This window comes from Pholis gunnellus (genome assembly GCF_910591455.1).
Source record: "Pholis gunnellus genome assembly, chromosome: 6".
NCBI classification, from domain to species: Eukaryota; Metazoa; Chordata; class Actinopteri; order Perciformes; family Pholidae; genus Pholis; species Pholis gunnellus.
Window position 1 is genome coordinate 23,341,872 of NC_136532.1, and position 12,744 is coordinate 23,354,615.

Here is a 12,744-nt window from a genome sequence, read left to right on the forward strand (position 1 = left end):
ATAACTCCTCATTTCAACTTCACAAATCAGCCGTTACTCGTCCATTGCGAGCTTTCAAAGCAAGATACAGAAATCGAACAAACCCACGAGGGTTTCTTTAGGACAACAGTCAGTTTAGGCCAAAAATCAGCGGCAACTCCTAATTTGTGGCTCTGTAGTTTTACATACGACACATCCACCAAACAGGAGCAAACACATGTGAAGGGGTGTGGAAAAATGTAACCCAAACAGAACACTATAAAACCAATGTTTAAAAATAAGACTATGATATTTCTGCTCTCTGGCTGAAGTATATTTTTCTAATCAGTGAACCTGGTGTTGTCTCTCCGGGTGTCAACACTGCATGGCACATAGATATCGATCCTCTGCACCAAATATGTTTGTGTGAAAAGTCGAAAGTACATAATGTGAAATGGAAAACGTGAGAAGTTACGTTTGAAGAAATGTAGCCACATTATTATATTTTACATTGACTGATGCTCCAGAAACCACATATCACATTTACAAGGATTAGTCTCTGGAATATATGCTCCTTGTGGACAACTGTACTTCAAGCCTATGGATATTAGCCAGTAGGGTCTCTCGAGTGAAGCCGTCGCTGCCGCTCTGCTCTCGGTGTGGCTGCCTGAGGACCGAGCTCACACTTGTGCCTGAACCCGCATTAAGAGGCCGCCATCTTCAACCCTAAAAACCCCTTCGGGGAGACATCGAGATGCAGAAGGGACGAGAGGGCCCCCACGATCGTCCACATGTAAAGAAAGACGAGGGGGGATGCTCAATCAAGCCTCCTTTATTAGCAGAACTAAAACCACAACAAGCTCCTCAGAAATGTAAAAGTTTGTCTTGACCCCGCGTGAACGACTGAAACTAATCAACGGCCGCTGAAGGGTTCAAACCACCAAGATTCCAAATACAGATGAGAGGCAAGAGAAAAGCTGGTTGCTTTTCGTCCAGTCTAGAGTGTCTTAACACCTGACATACGAGTTGCCAATTTGCACTGTCCAATTTCAGAATTAGCAAGATAGTTTTTTTGAAAACGTCGACCAATAACCTTTGATTTAAATGATGCGCTTCCCTTTGGTAATTATCTTCCTGCATGCGCCGCTTTCAAAAATGCCTTTGACAGCGCGTATCAAGCTGAAACCCAAGTGAAATGTCTCTGCAAGGGAAGCAATGAACTTTAAATCACACTCATGAAACTGTTGCTTCAAGTAATGAATCAATTCATCAACTGCACTAGTATCTTAGCAACTGCTCCAGTGAAATAGTAACAAGACTTGACTTGTGAATCTTCTTGTTTCACGTGATCTCAAGCTCTCCTTAAGTTAATTTGTGGGGCTTGTGCTTGTTAAAAAGCAAAGTTTGAGAAGTTACTTTCCACGCAGGGCTTCGACAGAACTTTTTAATACATTTATGTTTATCTATTGCTGCTGAATTCACATTACAACATTACTTTTCTTTTACTTTATTGCTACTTTTCTTTTAAGATGCTTCAAGTAATATTTAACTAATATTATAACGAATTCCAATTCATACTTGACAACAAATGATGACGCTTTGAGCAAGCACCCAAATGTCACCACCTGACGTTACCGTCTGTGCCGACGTAATACTGTCAAGCTGCGGCGGCTCAGGTGTGTAAATGTGACCGACGCAACCGTTTCGATCGGCAATCTCTTTCTCAGTATCGGCATCGGTGGATCTCTCTTCTCGAGACCCAGAGTACCACAACACTGGTATTAGCAAATGCTGTTTGCATTTCTTTGCATAACTTCAGAGGTAATTTTGGAGTCGCATCATAATCAATCCTCCGTTCTCTCCTGTCGCCTGAAAACCCCTGCATCTCCGCATCAACTGTCGAAACCAAACAATGCACCTGACGCGTTAAGCTTCTCCTCTGCGGGGATTAATGCAAATGGCACAAAAGCGACATCATTAATGACACAATCTTTAAACACGCGGTGGGGCTTTGAGAATTCATAATTGGACTAATTGCCTCTAGAGGTGTTGCTTCTTTGGGCTAAATGGCAGTGAAATGCCACCAGGACACTAGCTGGTTTATCTTGCTGCCAGAGTAAACAGGATTCTTTTGCGTTCAATAGTTGCAGTGTCCCTCTTTAATCTCCACTCTTTTAAGTTGAGGGTTTATAGACGTTCTTGCAGTGTAATCAGTGGGACTCTACGTTAGAATCTGCTAATTAGTAAACGGCCAAGAAGGACCACCCAGGGGTGTTCAGGAAGATGGGTGTTGGGGGTTCGGTCAATGCTTCTCCTGGTCGTTTTCCTTCCCTGTTGCATCTGCTCTTTTGTTCTCGACATGACAACGTTTCTTCTTCACCTCCTGTCGTCACTGCCTCTTTTTCCTCACCCTAATTTTCTCTCATGTTATTCCGCGTCCTTCCTCCCCCACATGCCTCCCTCACTTCCCTTCCCTCTCCCCCGATCTGCTCTCTCTCTCTCTCTCTCATATATTCTGTGCCTCCCTCTCCTCTGCCTTTCTTCGTCCCCTTTTCCTGATGATGGCATTTGAAGCCAATTAGGTGTTTGTACGCATGTAAAGCTGTCAGAAGGGCACGGGGACATTCCTTTTTGCTATCAAAGATTACTAAAGCTAAGGCACCGAGGAGACCTGTCGTGTGCTAAGCAAAGATCAACACTATTAGCCTGATCAAGCCTGAACTCATATTCAAGAAATTGTCCTTGTGAAAATGTTTGTCTGTGTGTGTGTGTGTGTGTGTGTGTGGACTTGTCTACAGGGGCGGGCTGGATAATGTGTGTATATTGCAGCACAAAGGACCGACCGGCTGCCTCTGAATCGTATGACTCATCCTCATCGCGACTCGTGGACCGCAATCCCAAGAGCCTGTAGTGAAACATTCTATTAACTTGCATTAGTTTCCTTCCTCCACCATTACACCACCGAGCAACATACATTCACTCCTTGTGTTCTCTTTTGCTCCGCTTATGTGATGTATAGAACTGCCAAGACTGTAAAGTCTATATGAATGTCCATGTCTGCCAATTTTAACATAATTCCTGATGACTCATAAACTGGATCAACATATTTTCTTTGGGGGAAAAAACAAAACAAAAAACATGTGGCATAAATCTGTAAATCCTCTTCTGTGCTCTTCTTATTCATGATGGTTGAATATATCTGTACTTTTGCAACAACCTCCAGATTTCTAATAGAAAAATACAAACTCTTTAAAAAGACTCAAGATGCAAGAACATCCTCTGCTTTTTGCTAAGCAGTGTATAGGTACGAGACGCTCTCATGTGGCGGTGTAACCTTTAAAAATACATGCATGCCTTTTAGTCTCGCATATACATAAATATACACATGCACACACACACAGCGATGACATATCTCCCTCTCGGAGCTCCATCTGGGTCAGAATATGAAGAACGCTGCCACACAGCATGTATTTCTCTCGGCTGAAAGTGCCTCGCACCGCTCCGTGTGGTGGCGGTGTTGCCGTGGTGCATTCACACATCTCCAGCCGGCCCCCTTTTTAGAGAGCCCATTAGTGGCTCTTTGTGGCCAGACCCCTGCCTTTGGAGAGCCAGAGATGGGAGAGCGGAGTGAGGGGAGGGGAGTACGGTTGAGGCAACAAGCGAATAAAATGACGAACAATAAAAGATTATAACCCATATCTCTATTCAAAGATGTTCTTTGTGGGTCAGGTCGCCTCCATTATCTTCAACCCACCCCCCCTTTAACCCCTCTTGATTACAAAAAATAGTTTCTTTATATTAAAAATAAAACTTTTATACAGATGGGACATAAAACTATAGCTGTGCCGTACGGATAGTCATGACAACAAATCTAAGAAGTAATGTGAGCATTTTGGCGAGGAATCATTCAACAAGCGACAGTCCTAGTCGATGCTGTGACCGGTTTTGGTTCTTCGAACCAGAACGGACACTGCTTAAACCAACAGGGAGCCCCAGATACACGTCCTGGTGAGACCAGAGTCTTCAAGTCACAAGGAGTCAGCGCTTTAACACCTTAGGATCTTTGCTGTTGCACCTTAAAAGACAGCAACTCCCCTGTGAGGAAAACTGGAGTAAGAAACACTTTCCAGGTCAACGGTAAGGACCACGGACAGCGCCGGAATACTCACAGGGAACAGACAAGCTGTCTGAGAACACCAGATTCAAATTTAAAACCAGTCAGAAAGGCCAGAGATGGATCATGAAGGCCGTTCCCAACAGATCATTTCTGACTACCGTGAGTTAAGGTTTTTTGTTTCGGCCACGCTACTGTTTCCCAGATCAAGAATGAACCTTCATGCTCAGCTATACTGGCTGTAACTGCTAGAAATGACATGTAGATGCTAAGAAACATTTCAAAATGTCTGTTAAAGGGCTAAAGAAAGATGACAGAACTGTTAGGAAACAATTTTCCTGCAAATTCTACAGGAAAGAGCTGCCGATAACTCGTTCATACAGTGTTTCTCTATTTCAGGATTGTAGTGAGGGGGCATCGGGTCGGCGCCTCAAGAAGAAGACAGTTAGCAGCTTGTTCTATCTAGAAGAAGCTGGTTGTGCTATAGTTGTCGTAGGCAGGCTGGTCATAGCCACTTTATGCCACTAAATGTGAGGGAGGCTGTGGAGCATCAGGTTATGAAGGTCCAGATCAGACAAATGACATAAGATTTAGTTATTGCCATTTCCAAACTGGATTATTTCCCCCTCATTCTGATTCGGAATCAGGTGCAAGAGGAAACTGGGGGGGGGGGGGGGAGTGTGAATACAGCCAAAGTCCTAGACAGTGACGGCAAAAAGAGAGCTGGTCTCCAGAGACGCCATGAGGCCTGACTGGTCTGAACCCAGCTGGACTGAGGCATGGGCGGCTGGGACCCCCTGACGGACTCCAGACTCTGCCAGAGGACGCCTGCCTGGCTGTCCGCCTTTCTGGGAAAACAACAACCGCCTCCATCCCCACTCATGCCGATGAGACAGAAAGGGAGGAAGTAGGAGAAGCACACAGGTGGCGAGCAACTCCAGCAAATGAGCAGCAGAGAGGTGTGAATATTTCGAGAGGCCAGCTGGGTACCTGCAGAATCACAAAGAGCCGGGGTTTTTTTAGGGCTGAGCTTTAAAAGACTGTTCGTCTGAATGCCTGAATCCTTTTTCAACACGTAAAAAAAAATGTTTAAAAAACGCTTTGAAGAACAGCCAAGTTAAACCTCCTCTAATAAAACACTCTTATAATAAATACAGTTTTGTTAAGGGCACATTGAAGAAAAACTACTCATCAAGTTAATTTGGTTAATTATTCAGCAGAGCCTTCCGTCTGAAAGGACATCTGTTAGAGAACAGTGTGTGTGTGTGTGTGTGTGTGTGTGTGTGTGTGTGTGTGTGTGTGTGTGTGTGTGTGTGTGTGTGTGTGTGTGTGTGTGTGTGTGTGTGTGTGTGTGTGTGTGTGTGGAGGAGAAACAGATATGTTATCAAACGGGTTTACAAAAGGTTGTTTCTAAAACAGCCCAGTTGTGGTGATGTTCTACTGCCCCCTTCTGGTTCATTTGTATCATTGCAAAAGCCCAGACTGAAAACAAAGTGTGGTCTGTACCGCCACCTGGTGTGCAACCACGAAACAAAAGAAATGCACCTGTGGCATCACAGCAAATGCCTTGAGGAAGTCCACAGTCTTGTAAAAGCCACAAAATATTTTTTTTTAAATAGACTGACCATCTTTGAATTGACTTAACATAATGGTGGAAAAAACAAAGATTTTTACAACAGAAATGTGGTTTTAAGCGACAAAATAGGAGAGAAAATGCCTCATTTTTGAACACACACGCATGGCGTCATGACACCTGGCCCAATAAAGCAATTTAAGCCCCTCCAAAATACTTGCTAAAGAAACAACACCAACATTTGTATATAGTTTACTGGGTCGTCCACTAATCACAGGGGTTAGAGGTTCGATCCCCAGCTCGTCCTCCCCACTTGTCAAAGTGTCCTTGAGCAAGACACTGAAGCCTAAATTGCTTGCAATGGTCAGGCCATGCATGGTAGCTCGCTGCCATCGGTATGCGAGTGTGTGTGTGTGTGTAAATGGGCTATGAAGCAGTATAGAAATGCAGTCAATGCATTTACTTTGTCCTTTACAGTATGCTCCCTTGTGGACAGCATTAACCATCAACTCTATTTTAAAACAGGAATATTCAATTACTGAGATTTAAACTTCTACAACAGCAACTTGTTCCTTTTTTGCACTACAAAACATGTGACTTTAATGTTTTTGTCAGTGTTAATTACAGTGGGTCTCTATGGATGAAAACACATGCATCCCTGCAGGATAATAGAGTAAATAGGTGCATTAAAGGGCTGTTAAAGGCCCGGCACATCCTCGGGTGTTTCCACTGAGCCTGGCTGATTAGAGCTCATCCGAGATGTGGGAACAGATCTTACATTTTTAAAAAAGTTTGCTTATTTAAACATTGTGATTGCATGATTCCGATATTATTGCAGATAATTGATCCGCTGTTAACGTAGCGTCCGCCTTTTGTTAATTATCAAGCTATAATATCTGAATAATGCGAACACATTGACCGACACATTAATCTCATAAATGACAAATTATGGCAACAACAAGTGTGTCCCAGCCGTGTGCATCACTTTTTAGTGTCCTCTTCCATTGTGTTGTGAGCTTCTGTATTTGCAGCTCTTTCTTCTAAATGCTGAGTGACTTCATGTTTCTTCATACACTGGAGTTGTGTCTATTTGCATTTTTTCTAATTTGCAGAATGTTGAACGTGCAAAAGAGCATCAACCCATCAGACATACTACTTTCTGCTTCATATTCCACAGTTTGACTCATTAAAGACAGAAGCTTAAACTGTTAAAGTGAGTTTGCAGACTTTTCCATGCAGACACATGGGTTCCTCCTTGACATAAGACATTACTGATTATTTCACACGGTCACATGACTGTGACACTGGAATTTGATGTAGAAACCCCACTAATCTTTTGAATTGCTACCAATGATTGCTGTAATGACGATTTATAATAACGTAGCAGGTATTCATCGACACCATGAAAGCTGTTGCTCTAAACAGGTGGCGTCTGATCGCTGATAAAAACATGAACCGTCTGGCACACAAGTGATTCACTTTAATTTACAGATTGTTGAGAATAAAGAGCAGCGCTGAACTACCGTGGCTGAACATGTGAAGACAACAGTGCCACCTACAGATACATGAACAGTACTGAGCATTCTGTGTATTTAAACATTCATCTCTAGGACTGACTAACATATGACAATCAAACAGTTGGAAATGGTTTTAAACTGTATGAATGCCGGGTTAAATACGGCAAAGCTTTCTGACTGGAATCAGAAATGAGCTGGTGTTTTTTTGTTAAATCCTATGAATGTTTACCTTTATGTTATAAAAATGCACAACATGCATCAAACTACAGCTGATGACGGCTGTCAATTTTAGTATTGATTTCATAGTCCATAAACAAAGACATCATAAATAAATATAAATGTTTTGAAGAATTCAAAGATAACGTCACAGATCACTAATAAACGTTGCTCTTTTCTTTGTGTCATGAAATAATAATTTGTAATCTTGTCATCTCTATATTAAAAAACAATTCTCCTTTTCTGAATTCATTAAGAAATGACGTCATCGCATGTATACATGTCTCGTCTGGAGCAGGGTAATGAGGTAATTGTTTGTTGTTGCTAAATATAGCCGGATGTAAACAAGCACCCTTCTGCTTCCTCATGTTGTGCGTCACAACAGTGTCTTTGAATGTTTTGGCTCATTAACTATGAATTGTAAATATTTTACATTACTGCAAGCCAGTTTCTGAACCATACTGTGTTTTCAGATTGATTCCCTTTCTAGGTAACCATTTAGTATTTTAGTTTCTATACAAATCTAATTGCAAATATTTGACAACAATAAGTGAACACACCTGTAAAAACAATTTTAAGAATTTAGTTTTGAAATGTAATGTAATGTGTTGCTATCAATTGCAAATATTAACTGCAGATTTTTAAATGCAATTTAATTACATCCGTAGTTTAAGTCCGGCTGGAGATTTTTGCTGCATGTCCTCTCGTGTCCTGTCAGCTCTCTACTGTATAGTGTCAGAAGCATAACATACCCACAGTAAATACTTAACAAAAATAAGTCCTTCAATGCAACAGAGATCATTTTCCACAACAGTCCTTACTTCAAATTGTGTTACTCTGCTTCAATAATGTCATTTTGATGACAGAAATTATCTTCTTTTTTTTTAAAACATGATAAATAAGGGTTCCCTATGGTGTACCGTCTACCTAAAGCAAGACACAATGTTTTATCTTGTAAAAATAAATAAATGGCAATAATCAACGGCAGCATCAATCAAGGAAATAAAGTGTCAAAGCTGAATTTAAGTAGTGTATATATGATTTGTATTTAAGGGGGAAACCACCAGAATTGTACCAATAGTTTAGTTCGTCCTTTTTACATAATACATTACTGCTGGCATTTCTTTTTGTACCATACACATAATACTATAGAGTAATATTATTACCCACATTGAGCTATATTTAGGTTCTGTCTATTGTGTATTTACATTGTAATAAACTCCACTTCCTGTCAATCACCCGACACCCACAACAAGAAACTACCCGAGCAGAACATGGAGAAAATCTTTGTTAGCTTGCACAAAATGTATAACATCAAACTAGATAAAAGGTTATTTAAAAAAAACATCATTTTAAATTAAGGAATGTACTTTTACACGTATTAGTGGTAAATAGTGATAACTCTGAAGGACACTCGTATTTTCCTTGTGTTTGTGTGGATGTGTGAGCTCATCTCTGTGTATTTCGGGTGGACCCTTACCGAGCTGGTGGGCCCTTCTGAGGCAGGAGAGGGAGGCGTTGAGTCGGGCGCACTCCTCTTCGTTGGCACCAAACTTCTGCAGCAGCTCACACACCTGCTCCTCGCTCTTCTCCAGCAGGCCCTCCAGGGTCACCTCGCCTGGGCTCATCTCCTGCACAACACACACACATAAGCAAACACATGACATAAGATACAGCACACATTGTTACGCTCTCAGATTAACACGTGGAACACTTGGTTTGCAGTTAAAGAGGCATTTTGGCAGAAGTTGTGGAGAAAAATGTTAACCTTTTTCAGTTTATCATCAGATAAAAGTGGAAAGAGGACGTGGACTGTAAGAAACGCTGGGTTGTCTGTGTTACTTTTTAAAGCATGGATTTGGGTTAATCTATTGCCATAAATGAGATATAAAACTATATTTTAAAACAAAACAAGCTTCTAACATCACAGCTGACTGTAATGGTCAGCGACACCTGTCAATCAATAGATCATTAATGGAACAATTACATAACAAATGCAGATAATTCCATAAAAGACAGAAGCAGTCACCGGATGGTTTGATGATTATGAAAATGAGCATCAGATCTTTAGGGGGTGTTTTTTTCTGACAGCGCTGATCTGTACATTATAGGATATAAGATATAAGATTTGAGCTACATCCTCTTGCATTCTCACATTGTAATTTTGGGAGAGAAGATGAGCGTCTTTTTAAACAGGACATATTACCTGTGTGACCTCCTTCCTCAGGTTGACGATGCGGAACCAGTGGCCGATGCGAGGGAAGTCCTCCAGCTCGACGCTGCGCTCCTCTAAGGCCACTTTGCACTTACAGGACAGCTGGCGGCTGAAGTACTTCACCAACTTCCCCTGAGAACAAGAGGGAGAGACACAGTGAGGGAGGGCTGCAAATACATTACACTTTCTTTAATGCTGATGAACCCTGTTGTCCCATTTTCATCTTCCACATAAAATAATTCATGATTTCTGTTAGTTTGTCTAAAGTACAACTGCATGGACTGTAGAACATGAAAAAACAGAGAAAAATCGGATGCAAACCAGGGAAATGCAAACATGAAAACACCTTTAATTAGCAAAGTTGAATATCATTGGAAAAGTAAACTGACTTGATTCATCTTTTAGTACTAAAACGTGAAATATGTTCTCAATCAAAGACTGGGCCTGTCCTGAAGAACTGACCTGTTTTAATCACAAACAAGACCGACAATGAATAGAAACCCAATAAGAACAAAGTCGCTGTCAGGTATTCAATTCTATTGCATCCTGTTAAATCAAGGCAAGAATCAAGACTGTTCTGGAGAAGAAATTATTTAAATACTGATATCTCGATAGATTTCAAACCAGCAACTGGACACAGCGCTGCATTCATGTTTTTTTGGAGTTCAACTACATTGATACAAAATACATTTAAAACAAAAAAACACTGACGTTTTGACTATTTCTGTGACATTTTAATAAAGCTTAATTATTTTAAAACTGTAGGACTGTAGGATAAACTATGGCAGAGATTTATTATAGAATAATAATATTCTTATATGCTTCTGAATCTCTTCTTCAGGTTCTATGAGCCCACTTCAATGCACACAAATGATTAACCTGATTATCCCAACATTACATCCTGTGAGGACATTATCAGTGAAACCAAATCCCTAGTGACGCATTTGAGTTACTCAACCGTTAAATTATGCCGTCATGTAAACATTTAAGTCACATGTCATTTGCTAAAAAGGTCAGAGAGTGTGTCTCTTTACTCAGATAACAACATGGTGAGCAGCTGTGGTGAAGGAGAGATTACAAAACACCGAGACGACCCAAATGCTTCAAAGCTTCGACCGCTTTTTTTTGCTGTTGTCGTTTTTTTTCAGTATATGCTTTACCCAAATAATCACAATTAGCGCTGTGTGTTGTGTGTAGAGTGTGTGTTGTGTGTAGAGAGTGTGTGTTGTGTGTAGAGAGTGTGTGTTGTGTGTAAAGTGTGTGTGTTGTGTGTAGAGTGTGCGTGTTGTGTGTATCTTGTATGTAGAGAGTGTGTGTGTTGTGTGTGTGGAGTGTGTGTGGAGTGTGTGTGGAGTGTGTGTTGTGTGTAGAGAGTGTGTGTGTTGTGTGTAGCGAGTGTGTGTGGCGAATGTGTGTGTGGAGTGTGTGTGTGTTGTGTGTAGAGAGTGTGTGTGTTGTGTGTAGCGAGTGTGTGTGGCGAATGTGTGTGTGGAGTGTGTGTGTGTTGTGTGTAGAGAGTGTGTGTGTTGTGTGTCGCGAGTGTGTGTGGCGAGTGTGTGTGTGGAGTGTGTGTGTGTTGTGTGTAGCAAGTGTGTGTGTTATGTGTAGCGAGTGTGTGTGTTGTGGTTAGAGTGTGTAGAGTGTATGTGTTGTGTGTAGAGATTGTTTGTATGTTGTGTGTAGTGTGTGTGTTGTGTGTAGAGTGCGTGTTGTGTGTAGAGAGTGTGCGTGTAGAGTGTGTGTGTGTGTGTGTGTGTGTGTGTGTGCGTGTGTGTAGAGGGAGAGTGTGTGTGTGTGTGTGTGTGTGTGTGTGTGTGTGTGTGTGTGTGTGTGTGTGTGTGTGTGTCTGTGTGTGTGTGTCTGTGTGTGTGTGTGTGTATGTGTGTTGCTTCAGCACTGTCCCGGGTACTGAAAGGCAGCAGAGGAGATCAATAGACTGAAAGCAGCTCTTTTATGTCATATGCTGACATAGGCTACATTCCATTTATTTTTGTATTATTTTATAGGCCTTAAGGTGAGCAAATTCTGTTTTATGTGCCATCAATGTAATTTATTTGAAGTGATTATTGCACATTTTGTAGCCGTTTTTGTTTCAATAAAAAGGAAAATCCTTTAAGTCCTTTGAGTTTTATCCTCATCTCTTGTTAGACAATAATAGCAAAGTCGAGTACAAAAAGAACATAACGGCCGCAAGTTTGAAGACAGTTTGACAGCTTGTGTTGTCGCTGTCGTCCCCCCCTCCCACCCGTCGTTTTAATGCACAAGCTTACCGAGGTTTACAATCTACAGATCTACAGACAGCCTTCTCTTACTGACTGAAGGGTGAGAGGCGACGGATGCTTTAGAGAAGGTTGTCTGTCTGTCTGTCTGTCTGTCTGTCTGTCTGTCTGTCTGTCTGTCTGTCTGTCTGTCTGTCTGTCTGTCTGTCTGTCTGTCTGTCTGTCTGTCTGTCTGTCTGTGTGTGTGTGAGAGAGATATACTTTTTGGAAACACAATTTCTGTAACATTTAGCCAGGTGAACCCTCCCTGCCGAAGCTTCGAATATTGTTGAATATTTCTCTCTGAAGCTTCGAAGCCCCAAAAATGGTTTTCAGGAAAAAAACACAGAGACTTGTGTTGAACGAACCGGATGGGACCGAAACCACACGTCCTCAGTTCAATTCCAACCGTGGGACCTTTGCATGACATACCTCTCTCTCATTACCTCTCTCTCCCCATTTCCAGTCGGCCACTACGTTCCTCATCTGTACCAAATACACCCCCAAACACCCCCAAATAACATAATATTTTGAAATAAATGCATTGCTAATTGAAGTGTCATTTCTTGGTAATTACATTTTAGAGAGGAGGACAGTGCAGCGACCCGGCAGTGGATCTGTGCTTGCTAGTAATACATAAAGAGGCAATGACAGTGTGCTTGGAGGGATGTGGCTGGGTTCATGACAGTGTCGTGAGGTCACGTCAAGTACTTTATTTATTCAATAACAGCGACATATATTCTCTCAACACATGTAATAATAATAAATGCACAAGAACTTGTCCTGATGTTGTGGCGCAGAGACAAACACAGCTCACTTGATATATAATCAAGATTATTTTAGTGTTATTATAAAGTTAAGTTTGAAGTTCTGTCTACATATACAAGTTATTA

The 12,744-nt window shown here is 41.5% G+C and overlaps 1 protein-coding gene across 2 annotated transcripts in view; it reads right to left on the reverse strand.

The window, feature by feature from the left end:
* ksr2 (kinase suppressor of ras 2) overlaps positions 1 to 12,744 on the reverse strand; it is a gene marked incomplete at both ends in the record, with an annotated part of 81,308 nt that overhangs the window by 60,281 nt on the left and 8,283 nt on the right. For both annotated transcript variants that reach the window (XM_079161207.1, XM_079161206.1), the window contains 2 exons: positions 8,859 to 9,009; positions 9,585 to 9,725. In XM_079161207.1, coding sequence (XP_079017333.1) covers positions 8,859 to 9,009; positions 9,585 to 9,725 — 292 coding nt within the window. The remainder of the gene's footprint in view (positions 1 to 8,858; positions 9,010 to 9,584; positions 9,726 to 12,744) is intronic.